The sequence below is a fragment of the Gordionus sp. m RMFG-2023 genome, chromosome 1 (genome assembly GCF_954871325.1).
Source record: "Gordionus sp. m RMFG-2023 chromosome 1, tfGorSpeb1-WG-v2, whole genome shotgun sequence".
NCBI lineage: Eukaryota > Metazoa > Nematomorpha > Gordioida > Chordodea > Parachordodidae > Gordionus > Gordionus sp. m RMFG-2023.
In genome coordinates, this window is record NC_088775.1 from 67159384 (window position 1) to 67178368 (window position 18985).

The 18985-nt window shown below is 24.8% G+C and overlaps 2 protein-coding genes across 3 annotated transcripts in view; one reads left to right on the top strand and one right to left on the bottom strand.

The window, feature by feature from the left end:
* The window catches only part of LOC135925418 (E3 ubiquitin-protein ligase RNF185-like), a 60244-nt gene extending 43970 nt beyond the window's left edge, over window positions 1-16274 (top strand). Inside the window, exon 5 of one of the 2 annotated variants that reach the window (XM_065460911.1) lies at window positions 16029-16274. In XM_065460911.1, coding sequence (XP_065316983.1) covers window positions 16029-16120 — 92 coding nt within the window. In that variant the 3' untranslated portion in view covers window positions 16121-16274. Of the gene's footprint in view, window positions 1-493; window positions 655-16028 lie in introns of those variants that run through there. The other variant, XM_065460765.1, reaches the window with a different exon arrangement.
* Window positions 16275-16466: 192 nt separating this feature from the next.
* Window positions 16467-17926, bottom strand: LOC135925724 (uncharacterized). Its single transcript, XM_065461220.1, has 2 exons — window positions 17642-17926; window positions 16467-17486 (listed from the first exon to the last, which is right to left on the bottom strand). The coding sequence occupies exons 1-2, from the start codon at window positions 17773-17775 to the stop codon at window positions 17051-17053; spliced, it is 570 nt and encodes a 189-aa protein (XP_065317292.1). The 5' UTR covers window positions 17776-17926; the 3' UTR covers window positions 16467-17050.
* Window positions 17927-18985: the final 1059 nt, after the last annotated feature.

Consider the following 18985-nt stretch of genomic DNA (forward strand, 5'->3'; position numbering starts at 1 on the left):
TTGAAATTTATTTTATTGTATAAATAATAAATAAAATCTATAATGAAATTCTCTGAAAAATTTTGATGCATGCAAAAATTTAATTAAAATAATTATTTTTAACATGGAATAAGATATGTTGAGTGATCATAAAAATGGGAGGTTTGGGGGGCGATTTTATTCTTCTTTCTACATTGAATGGGTTGAATTGATTTACAATTGACTAAACATTGATAAAATTTCCAGAATAATGCATTCAGTCGCATATTTATCATAAATATGGCCAAAATTTTGTTACTAATATTTTTTTCATTTATGCTGGCTACTATAGTGGTTAGACACCAATAAAGCATAAAATTGGCAAATTTTTAAAATGCGGTTTAAGGGCGAAGCCCCCCAAAAAATTAAACCCCCCCCCCTATGGATCAAGACTACGCCACTGATTATATAATTCTTAAATATGGTAATATATACAAAAAATTTAATTAAGATTTTATTTACATTTTTTATGAAGATATTATTAGTAATGGTTCAGACGCTGGATATATAAATTCTCAACATCTTCTGGAAGATCAGTTCTTATCCAAAATATTTTTATGGATAGCTATCCTATTCATCATATGGTTATTATTAGCATAATATTCAAAGAACGCCTGTATTTTTAATAATGATTATCAAAATATCTATTGTCTTATTAAATTTTAATGATTTTATTTTATTTGATATTTTTATTATTATTTTATATCGCGACATAAATAAAAAAGTACTATGATTTTTATTTATTAAACACAGAACTAATTGCAAAATCCTTTTAAAAACTATAAATAATAACAAAAAATATCAAATATTATCTGAAACTTCTCTAACAAACTTATCTATAACGCTCAACTTAGACTTTTCAAAAAGGGTATGTTAATCCAAATTAGAAAAATATAATATAAATTATTTACTAAAGACACATCTAAAAAATATCAGCATAACAAATTTTTATTAGAAACTTAGTTTCAACTCGAGTTAGTTTTCGGCTAAGTTGACTAACAATACTTAAATATAATTGTTATAATATGTGTTATACACATCACATTATTTTGTAGCTATAAAAATAAAAGAACAGTTCATTTGTGAGAAATAAAATTATAGATAAAATCTAATATTAAATTGGGTTTAAAAAATATACTGATTCGGCATACGTTTTTCAGCTTACTATGTTAATTTTTAAATATATTATACGATGATAGTTGAGCTTTAAAATATTCCGTTCTCCTGGTTTTATAGATGGCCCAGTTTGCTATTTTTTTAACCCTGGCTCGAGTTTATATTTTATATGACCCAGCCAGCACATATTGCCAGGACAGACTTTGGTCTGGGCTCTAGGCTCTAGGCTCTGATATAATCTAGATCACTGCACACAATTTATAAATCGAATTAAATTAAGATTAACCCATAATTATGATCATTATTCATAAATATTTATTAACAATTTCATCACATTAAGGATATGAATCTAATATTTGTGGCATTTGTCACCCCAATCTCTAATGGTTTGAAGTAGTGTCGTTAAAAAGTCGAGTTCACCCGACGCTGACTCGAGTCGAGAACTCAAGTCGACTCGAATCGTGAACTCAAGTCGACTCGTGTCATGAACTCAAGTCGACTTGAGTCGAGAATATGAGTTTTCCACTTGAGTCGTGAACTCAAGTCGACTAGAGGACGAATATTTCGAATAGGTGTAAAATATTATTTTTGTTACAATTAATTTGTGGTTTTCATGCAAAAATTTTAAGCAAAATTTGAATTAATAATAATTTAAAATCTTCTTTTTTAATTAATTTTTTTGTGAATTATTAATCTTTTAGTTGAAATCTTTTATGGGTTTATTTTTATCATTTTTGTAAAATTATCTATTTTTTTTTAGTATATTAAAAGAACCAGTTTAAATAATTTATAAATATTTATATTAAATTTTTATGTTATTTTACATGATCGTCTTATAATATTTTAATGTGACAATTGTCATGATATTTTTTAACATTTTTGAAATTTTTGGTACAAAAGGGTAAAAATATAATTATATTATAAATATGTTAAATTATAAATTCAATGATGATGTTCCTTTGTAAAAATGACAAATATCATGATCTGTATTTTAAAACATATTAGTTTATTTTTGACGCTAAAAGGTAAAAATATAGATTGTAAATATGTTAAATTAAAATTTCAGTGAAGATTTCCCCTTAAATAAGTGACAATTGTCATAATCGTTATTTCTAAAGTTTTCAAATTTTTTGACGCAAATAAGTTAAAATATAGGCTGTAAATTAGAGACCTGCAGGCCCGGCCCTAAACCCGGCCCGGGCAGGGCCGGGCCGTATTTTAAATTTTTTAAATATACCCGGACCGGGCCTAAAAAATTTTTTTTTAAACATATCCGGGCTGAGCCGGGCCTAAAAAATTTTTTTTAAAATATATCCGGGCCGGGCTTAAGATTGTTAAACCCGGGCCGGGCCTTAATATTTTTTATAAAAATTTTTACATTATGAGTTAATGGTCATAAGATAATATTATATTATAGTTATGATTAATATAATATTGGGTGATGGTTAACACTACCTAACAACCTACAGATCGATCTAATTATTAATTTCCTGCAAATTTATTCAAAGTATTAATATATTTTTTTATAATTCATATCTAAATTTTTACAACATATTTTACCAAAACAATCAAATAAAGGAATATCTTAAATAAGCCCCAATATTCAAGTATTATTAATATATTTTTTTATAATTCATATCTAAATTTTTAGAATATATTTTACCAAAACAATCAAATAAAGGATTATCACTTCTTAAAGTTTGTAATTGATTTTACTTAATATAAAGCATTTTTTAATTGAAAAATTTGTTTTACACAAGTATCATTTTATTTCTCTTTTTCTCTGTCCCAAATTCAAGCAATTACGTATGTAGTCAGGGACAGATCGCAAAATGATGGAAAACTATATAAAAGATTATATTAAATTACAAGAGGCTCAGGAAGTAAATGAATTACCATCGACCAGTCAAATTACGACTGTTGTTAAACAAACTGAATCGTTTTATGACAAATGGGGCGATGGTAATTCTGGTAATATGTCAATACCCGATGATGAATATTATAATTACATAAATAATAGATAAAACATTTAAGGTGGATAATTTGTTAGAGTGGTGGGCGGCTCATCAAAGCGAATTTCCAATTTTAGCAAAATTGGCAATTTCTGCTTTAAGTGCAAGCTGTGAGCGGAATTTTTCCACTACTGGGAGAATTCTTGAAGAAAGAAGAAGTAATCTTCAACCTGAAAAGGTAGATATGCTTCTCTTTCTTCATGATAATTTGTGAATTTTTAATATCTTTCTTGAGTATAGGGTTTCGTCAATCATGCTGGTTTTTTACTTTGCAAACTGTCAAATATTTATTATATTTACCTTGAGTCATGAAAGTTTTTAATCCAACATTTTTCATTATTTTTTTTTACAATATTATATAATACAATTATCTTCTTTTGTTAAAAATTTATATTATAAAATAAATTATATTAATATTGTGCAATTAGATTATATTTTCAAAATACTATTTATTATACATGCATTTTTTTAAATAGCGATTTATTTTTATTTTATAAATTAAGTAAATTAAATACAATATATTATATTCTCAAAATATTTTCCATTTTTATAAATTAAATATTAGTTTTATTTTTTTTAAATGTAATATAAAATATAGTATATGACAAATATTAATACCATTTTTATGAATATTAGTTTTATTTTTATAAATGCAATATAAAATATAGTATATGCTCAAAATATCCATTTTTATAAATAACAGTTTTATAATTTTTATAAATTCAATATAATATTCTCAAAATATTAGCTTTTTACATGCATTTTTTAAATAATAAGCGATAATACTCCTTGAAAAATATGGTAAAATACCTCATAGGTGAATTTTTGTATATACCAGGTCGAATATAATTTTAAAAAATTCCGAGCCGGGCCTGAAATTTTTAAATCCGGACCGGGCCGGACCGTAAAAATTTTTTTTTAAAAATATCCGGGCCGGGCCTTAAATTTTTTTAAATATCCGGGCCTAAAAAATTTAAAACCGGGCCGGGCCGTGCAAATGGTACCTCTGCAGGTCTCTGCTGTAAATACGTTTAATGAAAAATTCAGTGAAGATGAAATTTAAATTAATAAGGTAAGCTATTGTCATAATCGTTATTTTTAAAGTTTTTTGAATTTTTTTAAAGCAAATGGGTGAAAATATATATTGTAAACATGTTAAATTAAAATTTCAGTGAAGATGTACCATAGAAAGTGACAATTGTCATAATCGTTATTTTTGAACTTTTTAGAATTTTTTTAAAGTAAATAAATTATATATTGTAAATATGTTAAATTAAAATTTCAGTGAAGATGTACCATAGAAAGTGACAATTGTCATAATCGTTATTTTTGAATTTTTTTTAAAGTAAATCGGTAAAAATATATATTGTAAAAATGTTAAATTAGAATTTCAGTGAAGATATACCATAGAAAAGTGACAATTGTCATAATCATTATTTTTGAATTTTTTTAAAGTAAATAAGTAAAAATATATATTGTAAATATGTTAAATTAAAATTTCAGTGTAGATATACCATAGAAAAATGACAATTGTCATAATCGTTATTTTTAAACTTTTTTGAATTTTTTTAAAGTAAATCGGTAAAAATATATATTGTAAAAATGTTAAATTAAAATTTCAGTGAAAATATACCATAGAAAAGTGACAATTGTCATAATCGTTATTTTTGAACTTTTTTGAAATTTTTTAAAGTAAATCGGTAAAAATATATATTGTAAAAATGTTAAATTAAAATTTCAGTGAAGATCTACCATAGAAAGTGACAATTGTCATAATCGTTATTTTTAAACTTTTTTGAATTTTTTTAAAGTAAATCGGTAAAAATATATATTGTAAAAATGTTAAATTAAAATTTCAGTGAAGATATACCATAGAAAGTGACAATTGTCATAATCGTTATTTTTGAACTTTTTTGAGATTTTTTAAAGTATATAGGTAAAAATTTGTTTTGTAAACATGTTAAATTATTAATATTTCAGTGAAAGTGTACTGTAGAAAGTGACAATTGTCATAATCGTTATTTTTAAACTTTTTTGAATTTTTTTAAAGTAAATCGGTAAAAATATATATTGTAAAAATGTTAAATTAAAATTTCAGTGAAGATATACCATATAAAAGTGACAATTGTCATAATCGTTATTTTTGAACTTTTTTGAATTTTTTAAAAGAAAACTGGTTGTCATAATCGTTATTTTTGAACTTTTTTGTTAAAACGAGGTGACTTTTAGCCTACGCCCGTTTATTTTATTAGGCGAGGAGGAGAGCACACTTTTTAATTACATAATCATTTAAATTTGAAAGTAAGGAGATTGATTTGTAAATCTGCACGTATAAATAAATATCTTGATTTGAAAACTATTTAAATAAAAAAAAAGATTAATTTTTGTTAATTGGTTAGTTGTGTAACCCCCAGACCCGTGGTTTGGGTCTAAAAATTGACTAAACCAGCTCTGATCACGAGCCTCTGGAAAAGACCCTGCCTGGGTTCACACACTTAATCGCCACGCCTAAAAAATGCGAACATGCATTTTCTTTAAAAAATATTACAAAACGATACTGAATTTGTAATTATTTATATAAGGTATTTAAGAATAAATGTGGGGGGGGGGGGGGGGGTTAACTAAACCTTTTTTTCGCAAAATCGATTTTCATAATTCTTCCTCAAAAAATTTTTTCTCGCAATTGATCAGACGTACTATGTTTTCTTTAAAAGTCAAAACAAATCTTTTCCTTTTTTAATAATTTTTTTCAAAAAGGCAAAAACATAGTCATGACACATTTCCCCTATAATGTCAATATTATTTTTAATTTCATATAATAAAATATCGAATCCCGGAAAAAATTCCCGAAAAACCTCGGAATAAAAACCTCCTGTTAGGACCTAATAATATCGGTATATTTTTATTTGGATTTAATAAAGTATAGGCAAATTAGTATTTTAGAAAAAATTATTATAGAAATATAATTTAATAATAAATTTTTTTAGGCCCTAATTCATTACTTAAAGATTACTCATATACCCTCCATAAAAAATGCTGATGTTCAAATTGGTACTGGGACAAAAATATACCCCAGTAAAATAATCCATGTATTACTAATTTTCGTAAAAACTATTTGCTATAGTAATAAATACAATATTCATCCTTAATTATTATATTAAGTAGGCTAAATTTGACAAAATTTGCAATAAGATTTGTTTATTTAATTGAAAAATCATTATGTATATACAAATTTAATAATTTAGAATAATAATTATATAGGTTGACATCAAATAAAGGTGAAAATCGCCCTCATAAAATCTAATCTGGAAGGTTTTGCACCCTATCACGGTATTCCTCGCAAAGTTTCTTTAACCGAATCTGGGTATTATAACTGCTATTTTGTTTTGGTGTCCAACTACCTACACGCCATCGTTCAAGTGTGGCTTCATCGGCAGCAACCTCGCATTTCATTTTATTAATCAATACCCAAATTGATGGGCGTTTATTTCCAACCAGATATGAAAAATGATGAACCCAATCTTCGCATTGATTATTTGTGGGTTCTTCATCAGATAGGGTGCTTTCATTCACGTTCCAAGTTTCTGGAGGAAATCGAGGCCCAATTTGACGTGTCTGGGATTGAGAATTGCTTCTTGTGGCCTCCCTTGACTCCATTAATGTAATTTTTATCGAAATATTCAAGAATATCTTTACCATTGGTCGGAGTAACTGATCTCGGGAATGCCATTGCATTGCCCATATCACATAAAGGAACAAATGCTAAGCCGTCCCTCATGCCACAAAAGAAGCTTAGGACTTCATCGGTTCTGTATTGGCTTTCCAGACCTAGCTTTTGTAGTTTTCTAAGGGTACTTTGACACAAATGGTAAATCATCCTCTGATTATAATAAACAAATATAAATAATTTAATATTAAAAAATTTTATTAGGCATACAAATATAAAAGTAAATAATACAGAATACTTATTTAATATATACAAATAGTTTACATGTACAACTTAAAAATATATTAAATCAAGTATATTAAAATATTTAATTTCGCGTAAATATATATTTTTAAAAAAAAAATACTGTATTTATAAAAATAATAAATATATATAATTATAATAAAATATAAGTAATTTTTGTTGTACATAACGGAATTTAAAAAAAATATATAATTTAACAATTCTAGAAATTTTAATTTAACATGATAATATTATTTCGAATATTTTTTGTAAGATTTTGTGTTTTGGGGGGGGGGGGTACTGATATATAATTGCAGAAAATTTTTTGGGGACATAAAATTTCCACCCATATTAATATAATATGCCATGAGCACTCACTTATAAATTTATTTATCAAAATTAATTATTGCTAGGTTATACTAAAAAAATTAAATGAAAATTGAGAAGAAAATAATTGAGAAAAGATCAGAAAAATAAAGATTAAAATAGAAAATAAATGACCAATCCCTCCCCCGTCTCTCTCTCCCATTGTTATTTAAAATTTGTAACAATAGCAAGATTTTTTGGTTCTTTAAATTATTTCAATTTAAAGTGTATTATTTATATATTTATTCTTAAATTTCAATGATTATAGCGCCTCGATGGCACGAGTAAGTTTTTTTTTAAAAAAAATTCTTATTTTAATAAATGGTTCAGTCTCAACGCTACACCCTTACTAAAAATTTCATAATTTAGTAAGCATAAAAAAATATTCGATTTAAATTATGATCAAAATATTTATGATAATATAAAAAATTTTTTTTATTATTTACTCATATTATTTGTTATTCTTATTATCATGCAAAATGAATCCAAATTTTTTGTGTTCAAAAGCGTTCCCTATTTTTTTTAAAATGCCATTTAAAAAAATTTAAAATAACAATATTTATTTATTTTTTAAATGTTTTTTTTATATGTATTACATGATTTTTAAATAAAAGAATTAAGATAATATATAATTTTTACGTTGATAAATCTCACTTTGAACCTTTGCGCAAATAAACAAGAATATCTTTTAGTTCAATCTCCACTAAAAGTTCTCATACACAGTGGCGGAGCCAGAATTTTATCATGGGGGGGGGGGGGGGTTAAGAAAATTTCTGGGGGGCTTCGCCCCCCAAACCTTCCATTTTTTGAACACTTAATTGCTTATATTTTTGGATTTGTTAAAATTGTTTTATATTTTCATATAACAAAATTTTAGGGTATTTTATTGTATATTTTACATTCCTTTATTTAATCTGTATATATTTTTATTAATTAAAATACTTTCAAAATGTTGATATTTTATATAATATAGATTTTAATATTAAAAATTATAATGTATAAAAACTCTATTTTAAAAAAAGTAATTTTTTACAATTATATAAAATATGTAATTATTATGCAAATAATGGTATTTAAAAAAATATGATAATATTATCTTATAAATAAAACTTTTTTTACAAAAAAAAATTGATTATATATAAAAACTAATAAAATTTTATTGCTATTTTTTGATTTGAATTTAAAAAGAGCGATCTACTTTTCTCTGAGATTTTGCTAATTCATCTAGAATCAAATTTTTATCGAAAATAATCTCCTTATAAATATTCAATAGGGCTAATCCATTTAAACGTTTTTCACCAGTTGTGTTTCTTAAATAGGTTTTTAACCTTTTTAAAGTTGAAAAAGACCTTTCATTAGTGCAGGTACTAATTGGCAAGGTAGCTAAAATAATTAATAATGTTTTGATATTAGGCAGGGAATCTAAAATGCAATTACACATGGAAAAGGCCTGCAGAGCATTTTTTGGTCTCAAAGAATACCCTATTCTGTCAAGATTTTTATACCAAAATTGACATCACAATGTAACTTATCATATGAACCTACTAAATCATCAGCATAAAACTGAGATTTTTTTAATATCCTCTCTTGTTTCAAGTGTAATCAACAGTTTACTCAACCGGCAAAAGAAAATAAAAGCTTTTTAAAATATAATTATGACTAATAAATCTTTCTTTTAATTGAAATAAAAATGTGCATTTTTTGGTCTCAAAGAATACCCTATTCTGTCAAGATTTTTATACCAAAATTGACATCACAATGTACTTATCATATGAACCTACTAAATCATCAGCATAAAACTGAGATTTTTTTAATATCCTCTCTTGTTTCAAGTGTAATCAACAGTTTAGACTCAACCGGCAAAAGAAAATAAAAGCTTTTAAAATATAATTATGACTAATAAATCTTTCTTTTAATTGAAATAAAAATGTATCAATAAGGGGAATAAAAATGTTTATTTTATAAAAATCCTTAATCGTAGATGCATCAATATTTGATCGATTGGATTGTCTAGAGACTACTCTAGGTTTAAAAATTTCAATTCCAAACATATTAGCAATCTTTACTTTTTCATATATTTCATGAAATTTTTCATCCACATTCTCTCTGATATTTGTTAATATTTCCTTTGCTCTATTCATAATCTCCCTTAAATCCAAATCAATTTTTTGTAGCATTTTGCTAAAATCATATGTATAATTAAATAAAAAATAAACACATTGAATTGAAATTAAAAATTGTGGCTTAATAATAGCCTGCAAAAGATTTTCGGCATCTGCTGAATCTTTTTCCTTGCTTGATATATAAAATTATAGTGCTGCAAAAACATCATATATTTCAATAAAGAGTTTCACCGACTCTTGTCTTTCGATGAATCTGGTCGGACAAAATCTTTTTAGTTTTTTTATGATTTTTTGAGTCAATATCATGATACGTTTGAATAAATAACTCCCTTTTTTGGGTGGTGTGAAATAAACCAAAAATAAATATAAAAATAATCAAATGTGTATATCTATTATTATTTATAATAAATTTAAAACATAAAAATCAAGCATTTATTAAGAATTTATTAAATTTAAAAAAAAATTTTTTTTTTGCATTTTTCATGGGAGCCCCCCCCCCCCCCATGCCTACGCCACTGCTCACAACTAACATTAAAAACGATTATAATTTTTCTTCGTTTATATTATTTCTCAGCCTATTTTTTATAATTTACTAAATGTTCTCTCGCAATTAACTTGAGTAAATTATAAAGAAATGTATGCATATGTGAAAAATAAATTAGTGTATGCACTTTTGTGCATATTGTATCTTAAGAATTTCATACAGGCATATTAATCAATTGTTACATTTATTATCACAATTCATATTCTGAGTTATTATCTTATTCTACTTTTTCATTAGACTCCTCACCTGCTCATACGATATCATCGTCCGTTTCATTTAATTCTGCTATTAAATCTTTGAATTCACAGGCAAATGAACACAATTCGTTACGTTATTTAACATTCAATATATTTGTTGTGTCACTTTTTCCAAGGCCTTTTCAGAAATACCTTTACTATTATTTTTATCAAAATGCCTAGGATAATATTGCACATTCAAAATAAACTCTCTTTTTGCAGAAAACCGTTCTGATGTTTATAATTTGATCAATTATAGGACGAAATACTTCGACACTATAATTTCAAATCAAATCCAACAAGTTTTTTTTTATCTCATAAATTTTTCCGACGATTACATCTTCAACAGTTATCGATAATCTGGTATTTAAAAAAAAGTTATGAAGAATAAATTTTTTAATGTTTACCTAATAAATTTTTAATAACAAATAAAAGTTGTTTATTAACCTGCCCATTGTTAAAATTTTTCAAAGGTCCGTTAGCACTTTTTAAATTATTTAGCTAGCCAGCCCAATTTGATAGAAGGGCGTGGGCTAAAAACCAGATCATTTGGGCAAAAAAATTCAAAAATATTTTAAATAACGATTAACTGAAATTTTAATTTAACATGTTTACAATATATTACAAGTTTGCTTTAAAAATTTTCAAAAAGGTTCACAAATAATGATCATGACAATTGACACTTTTTTATGGTCATATTCACTGAAATTTTAATATAATATGTTTATAATATATATTTTTACTTATTTTTATATAATATGTTTATAATATATATTTTTACTTATTTTCTATGAAAAAATTCAAAAAAGTTCCAAATAACGATTATAACAATTCTCACTTTTCTATGGTACATCTTCACTGAAATTTTAATTTAACATTTTTACAATATATATTTTTACCGATTTACTCTAAAAAAAATCAAAAATAACGATTATGACTCACTTTCTATGGTACATCTTCACTGAAATTTTAATTTAACATATTTACAATATATATTTTTACCTATTTACTTTAAAAAAATTCAAAAAAGTTCAAAAATAACGATTATGACAATTGCCACTTTTCTATGGTACATCTTCACTGAAATTTTAATTTAACATGTTTACAATATATATTTTTACCCATTTCCTTCAAAAAAGTTCAAAAATAACGATTATGACAAAAATTTTAATTTAACATGTTTACAATATATATTTTTACCCATTTGCTTCAAAAAAATTCAAAAAAGACGTTTATGACAATTGTCACTAGAGATCTGCAAAATTAGGCCCGGCCCGTGTCCGGCCCTATTTAAAATAATCGGGTTGGGGCCGGGCCTAATATTTAAAAAAAAAATACGGGCCGAGTCGGGCCTAATATTTTAAAAAAAATTCGGGATATTTTTTTTAAAATATATCTAAATTTATATTGAATTTTTTATATCAATTTGATTTTATTTATTGAAACTAAACTACATATAACATATGTCTTTTATTTTGATTAATTATAAAGATTAATTTCTATATTTCTATAAATTCGGGCCAGGCTGGGTCGGTAAATTTTTTTTTAAAAAAATTTCAGGTTCGGGCCGGCAAAACTTTTTAAAAAAATTTTGGGTTCGGGCCGGGCTTGAAAAATTAGGCCCGATGCAGATCACTTATTTTCACTCTTTTATGGTACATCTTCACTGAATTTATTTTAACATCTTTACAATATATATTTTTACCTATTTACTTTAAAAAAAAATAACGATTATGACAATTGTCACATATCTATTGCGTCAAAAAATTTCAAAAAACTTTAGAAATAACGATTATGACAATTGTCACTTATCTATGATACATCTTCATCGAATTTTAAATTAAACGTATTTACAATCTAAATTTTTACCTATATGCGTCAAAAAATTTCAAAAAACTTTAGAAATAACGATTATGACAATTGTCACTTATCTATGATACATCTTCATCGAATTTTTAATTAAACATATTTACAATCTATATTTTTACCTATGTGCGTCAAAAAAATTTCAAAAAACTGTAGAAATAACGATTTTGACAATTGTCACTTTATCTATCACTGAATTTTTACTTAAACATATTTACAATCTATATTTTTACCTATATGCGTCAAAAAATTTCAAAAAACTTTAGAAATAACGATTATGACAATTGTCACTTATCTAGGGTACATCTTCACTGAAATTTTAATTTAACATATTTACAATTTATGTTTTTACCCATTAGCGTCAAAAATAAACTAATATGTTTAAAAATACAGATTATGATAATTGTCATTTTTAGAAAGGATCATCATTGAATTTATAATTTAACATCTTTATAATATAAATTATATTTTTATCCTTTTCTGTACAAAGATTTCATAAATGTTAAAAAATAACATGACAATTATCACAAAGACGATCATGTAAAATAACTTATAAAAGTTTAATATAAATATTTAAAAATAAATTATTTAAACTAGTTCTTATATACTAAAAAAATAGATAATTTTACAAAAATGATAAAAATAAACCTATATAAATAAAAGATTTCGACTAAAAAATTATTTATTTAAATAAAATTTACAAAAGAATTAATAAAAAAGTTTATTAACAAAAAAGAAAAAATCATTTAAAATTCAAATCAAATCAAATTTTGCTTAAAATTTGGGCGTGAAAATCACTAATTAATTGTAACAAAAAATGATATTACTTAACTTACATTGCAGCTTATCATTTTTTTATTAAAAAATATCAAATAAATATTCATTTTCATAATATATTATAAAATAAAAAATATTAAATTATATCATTTCTTTTAAATATAATAAATAAAATAAATTATTTTACTAAAAATAAATAAATAATAATTAATGCTTGTAATTTCTATTCACGACTTACTCAAGTTGGAAGTCTAAATTAAAAAAAATAATTGTATTGTTAATTAATAATAAAAACTAATTTGAAATCACGACTTGAGTCTATTTGAGTTCACGACTTGAGTTCACGTCTAGAGTCGATTTGAGTTCACGACTAGAGTTCATAACTCAAGTCAGTTTGGGTCGATTTTTTCGACCCAAAACTTAGACTCAGTTTTCGACTGAGTCGACTCGACTCAGTCGTTTAACAACACTAGTTTGAAGCTTTCGATACCTTGTAGGGATTAATAAGTATCAGTAATTATTTTTATTGGATAAAATTAATTATTTATAATTTAACATAAGAGAATCTTTTATTATATTTTAATAGTATTTTTTGGAAAATTTATTAGTCTATAATATAGGGGAGAAAGTAGCAAGATCTTTTCAAAAAAAGGTTAAAAATTGGGTCTAATAAACAAACTTAATATCAATGTGTAGCATAATCTATAAAATAAAATTGGAATAAAAGCTTTATCTAAGGTGAGATAGGGTGGGTCCAAAGTAAAAAAATGATTCTTTCATTTATACATTGTGTCCAAAGTGGATTTTGTGAATTTCAATACTACTTTAAAATTTTATGGGCCAATCAACAAATATCAGGGTTGACCATAGTATGTTATTCAAGAATTTCATTATAATATCATAGTATGTTATTCAAGAATTTCATTATAATATTCCTTATTTAAAAACTAATTTATTTGATATCATCATTTCAGTAGCAGATTCACTATTTAATATTTTGTACCATAAATAATGAAATACTGAGTATAAAAAAAAATTATGTTTGAATATAAGGTTGTCTTATAAATAACTAAGCACTCACTGGGAAAGATCTAAAAAATTAAAATTTCTCTTCCCTCTCAAAATTTGTACATTTAATCTTTAAAATTCATCACTGACTACTAAAACAAATTAAACTCATTTGCCAATGTTGTAATTGGGGCAACATGCAAATTTACTAGATTAAGAAAAACGCCAGACAGGTAAATTACTTTTAAACAAAATTACGAAGCCGAAAGATATTCAAATCTACTCAAGAAAAAAAGAATTAAATTTCGATACAGATTGAGACTATGCAAATGTTAATTAAAGAAAAAGGATATATAATTGAGAAATTATGATGCGAAAATGGATGATTAAATTATGATTTTACGAACTTAATTTTTAATTTTTTTATATTATTTTAATTTCTTATTTTAATTATGATTATGAAATTAGTATTTATATTAATTAATAAAGTATTAGTAGTTTATTTATACTATTTATTTTATGCTCTAAATTCTCTCAACCACTACATTTGTGGGCCGAAACATTATGTTCTATGGACATATTCAGTCTAAATAACTTTTCAAAATGTTACAATGATGTTGGAGATTGAGGCGACAGGGCAATTCCAACAATTCAGTCTAATTAACTCTGAAAAGAAATTCTAAATAAAGGGGAAGGGGATGTATGAAAAGAGTATCGACACTAAGACAAAGAAGGAGTGCAATAAAACAATGGTATCAATATTAATGGTCTTATTTCGGAAAAGAATAGAATTAGTCATTTAGCTAAAAAGAATTCGTCACAAGAGATCGTTATACGTACAAGTGATCGATGTAGCTAAAAGAAATTCGTTATAAATTTTTATTAAAGATATACGTTTAACTGTTATTTAAGTTGATAATATTTAGCAAAATATCAGGTTGTTGATTAACCAAAATCTTTATAAAGAGAAACGGCTTTTCGTCATTAGAAAATATATGCCGCAATCGAGCTCAATTAGAGATCGGATTTTTATTTTGGATCAAAAGATACAAGTAATCATTATCGTATAAGAGATCTTAAGGCAACGTGGATATCTTGACAAGCGACTAGGTAGAACAAGTGGTCAAGACCAGGATGCTATCGTTAATCGTTGACAAATTATAGCCAATTGCTTATCAAAACTTTAGTATAGGATAAAAAATCTATGATCTTAGAAACAAGAAGTCGTGGAAACAATCGTTACTCGCAGACAAATTATCGTTAGTCGTTTACCGTCATTAGTTACTAGAAACCGTTAGAAACAAGCAAAGACTAGGATAATTTGGGATTAAAACGAAATATAATTAAAAGAGCTAGAAGAATGTATCGGGAATTATGATAACAGAAGTATCGAGTTCATCAATGGCCTATAGAGATCAAGAGATAATCGTTTACAAGGGGTTGACAAGAAACAGAAGGAATCAAGAATTTCAGAGTGTAATCGGATACAAACAGTCCTTAGAAGTGAAGAATATTAGACAATAGACCGCCGTCGTTAGAAACTAGAAGACATTAAAGATTAAGACGAATAGATTCGGTAGGGAAACAAGATCAGTAAAGTCAAAATCGGAAGAAAGGAGGTCATTCGCAGAATGGTGGAACTAATCTAAGTGGAAGGGTGTTGTAATTGGGGTAACATGCAAATTTACTAGATTAAGAAAAACGCCAGACAGGCAAATTACTTTTAAACAAAATTACGAAGCCGAAAGATATTCAAATCTACTCAAGAAAAAAGAATTAAATTTCGATACAAATTGAGACTATGCAAATGTTGATTAAAGAAAAAGGATATATAATGGAGAAATTATGATGCGAAAATGGATGATTAAATTATTATTTTTAACTTAAATTTACTTTTTAATTTTCATTTTTTATATTAATTTTTAATTTTTCATTTATTTGATTTAATTATATTTATTTAATAAAGGATTCAACTATAATTTTAGTATATATTTATTTTTATTTTATATTTAGGTTTTGATTCCAATGTCAAATCCCGCTTTCTTGACAGCCAAGATAATATAATTTTTGATAATTTTATTGATCAATATAATTATAAGTTATAGTATAAATTACTTCCTTTTTTAACATAATAATATATATGACAATAATTTACAATTTGTGGAATGATTTTTTTAAAATTTCAAATCATAATTATATAAAATTTTGCAATACAAAATTTTTCCGACTATTACATAAATTTGAGCTTATTACCTTAGTGTTGTATTATCAATTATTATAATTTTGCATAATCATTTTTCATTTAAAATAAACAAGACAGTAAAAAGTTTCATTAGAATAAAATCAATAAATATGTTTTACTTATTATTAAAATTATAAATTTCAATATTTGTAATTTATATGTTTACACAGGTTTTTTGAAGGAGAAAAAACAAAACATTTGAACTAGAATATAAATGAGTTGTATAAAGAAAAATAAGACAAAAAAGAAGATAATTTTAGAATGCAATTAAAATAATTATATCTCAGATTTTTTGGAAAAGAAAGAAGATGCAATATATAAACAATTATAAACCTTAAATACATTTTAATGTTTTATTTTAAAATATAATATAATAATTTTACAGTGTAAAAATGGCTAACTCAATATTTTAGTCAGAAAAATATTGTCTAAGCCTCGAGATTTTGTTAATAGATGTTCAAACCTGTGTGCCACCTATGAGTAAAATCTTAAGGCTTGCATAATATTTTTCCAAATAAATTATTGAGTTAGCCATTTTTAAAAAGCTGAAAATGAGCTGTTTAACAACACTAATATTAACAGAAAAAAAGTAACATGTAAAATTTAATTGCTATAAATATTTAATTATCCATTATATAATTGGAGTATAACAAAAAATAAAAAAATTATGTCCATATTGCACCAAATACAAAAATGCAATAATATTTTTAAAAAAATAATTTTTACAAAATGATATTACAGATTTAGGATGATCACTTATATTAATTACTTACTGATATAATTTAATCCAACATCATTTAAAATTAATAGCATTGGTGGTACTTTTATAAGATGTTTGTTTAGTTGCAACATTGTTGCTTTCTTGGTTTTCAAGTTTCCCATTTTTTATAATTGATTTTGCAGGAGAAGCTTTAAATAAATCCAAATCACTTCCATCATCATCTTCACTAACAGGCATATCAGGATCAAATTTGTCTAGTGGTGTCATTTCCCATTTATTATTGAGCAATGAATATTCAGATCGCTTATTATTGGAAGGTTTGGTTTTAACAAAAAGATGTGATTTACTTTTGTTTTGATTTTTACTGTTTAAATCATTATCATCATTTTCATAATGTTTTTTGAGAGAATTATCATCACTTCTAAGCCAATTATCACCCCATTCCTCATCATAATCAAGATCACCACCATTTAATATGCCATATTTTTTAACTTTTTGCTTTTTTATTCTATCAAAAAAATTTAAATATTGAATTTAAAAGCTTAATCAAATTTTTGATTTAAAATAAATATAAAAATAAGTATTTATATTTGTTAATATGTAAATTTAGTAAGATAAGGAATAATATTCATATTTGTCAAACATTATTTAACTTTATTTTACCTGATAGCTTTGATAAGAAAATATAAAAGAACTATAGAGGTCATGCCAATAAGAATATACATGATCCTATTTAAAGCTCCAGTTTTTATAAACTTATTTATAGTTTCTTTATACCAGATTGTAGATGTATTCATCAAATAAGAATTTTCATAAATTGAGTTATTTAATAATGGAGATTTTGATTTCAAATTTTGATCCTTCAAATTTGCAATTTTGTATTTGAATAATTTTGTATAATTTAAAGCATCTGAAGTGAGTGGAATAAATATTGAGATTTGAGTTGGTAATGCGTACACCATAAAAGTTTTAATAATGTTCATAAACATGATAGTATATAATAATAAATATGTTGTAAAATCAATTTGCATATTAAACAGCTTTAGCAGCAACATGCTATGCTATTTTGTTTAGTTTAATGTCAAGAGGCCGAATAGTAAATTTATTGAAATCTTTCTTTCGTTTTTATTGGTAATTATATTCAATCTATACCAAAGTTTTTCATGCAACTTTTTATTATATTAAAATTTTCATAAGAATATTTATTATAACACTAATAGAAGAATTATTTAACTTAAATCATTGACAACTATATTAAAACATTTATTTGTTTAAAAGAAAAATGACATAATATCTGAATGCAAGTTTAAATCTATAGATAAATTAAAAGGAATCCATATCAGCCTATTAAAAGGAGAATAACATTCAATTATAGATCAATCATATAAATGTTAGAAATAAACATTTTATCTTTATTATTATGTAAAAATTACAAATAAGTATTTGTCAATATTCTGGGTGATAAGTGAGAGTTGATTATAATTTTAGTCACATCAAATTAAAAAAATATGAAATAAATTATGATATCATTCGTTTTTTTAAATTTGGGAATGTTTATACTAATTTTAAAAAATATATTTCGACAGACACGGAATTAAAAGATTTGTTTTTATCTTATTTTAGCAATATAGAAAATTTCAAAAACAGGCCTTCCAAATGAAACTTTGTAATCTCACATTTGTGGACATTAAAAGAATATGCGAGATAACCTACAAAATTTTACAAAGTGTTTTTGCAACCCGTAGGGACAGCGTTTACATGACAAGATTTTCACTGGATGCAAACCCCCTTCAAAAACCTATGCCTACCCCCCTAAATTTTTTTATGTTTTCTTATTTTTAATTTCACCTTTTTATAAAGATACTCTTTCAGAAAATTTAAAAAGAATAACTTAATCATTTTATCTCCACAACCAACTATCGACATTTTGTGAATATAAAGGAGTTATTTTTAGATAATAAATTCAATTAAAACTCCCATCATTTACAATGAATTCATTATTATAAC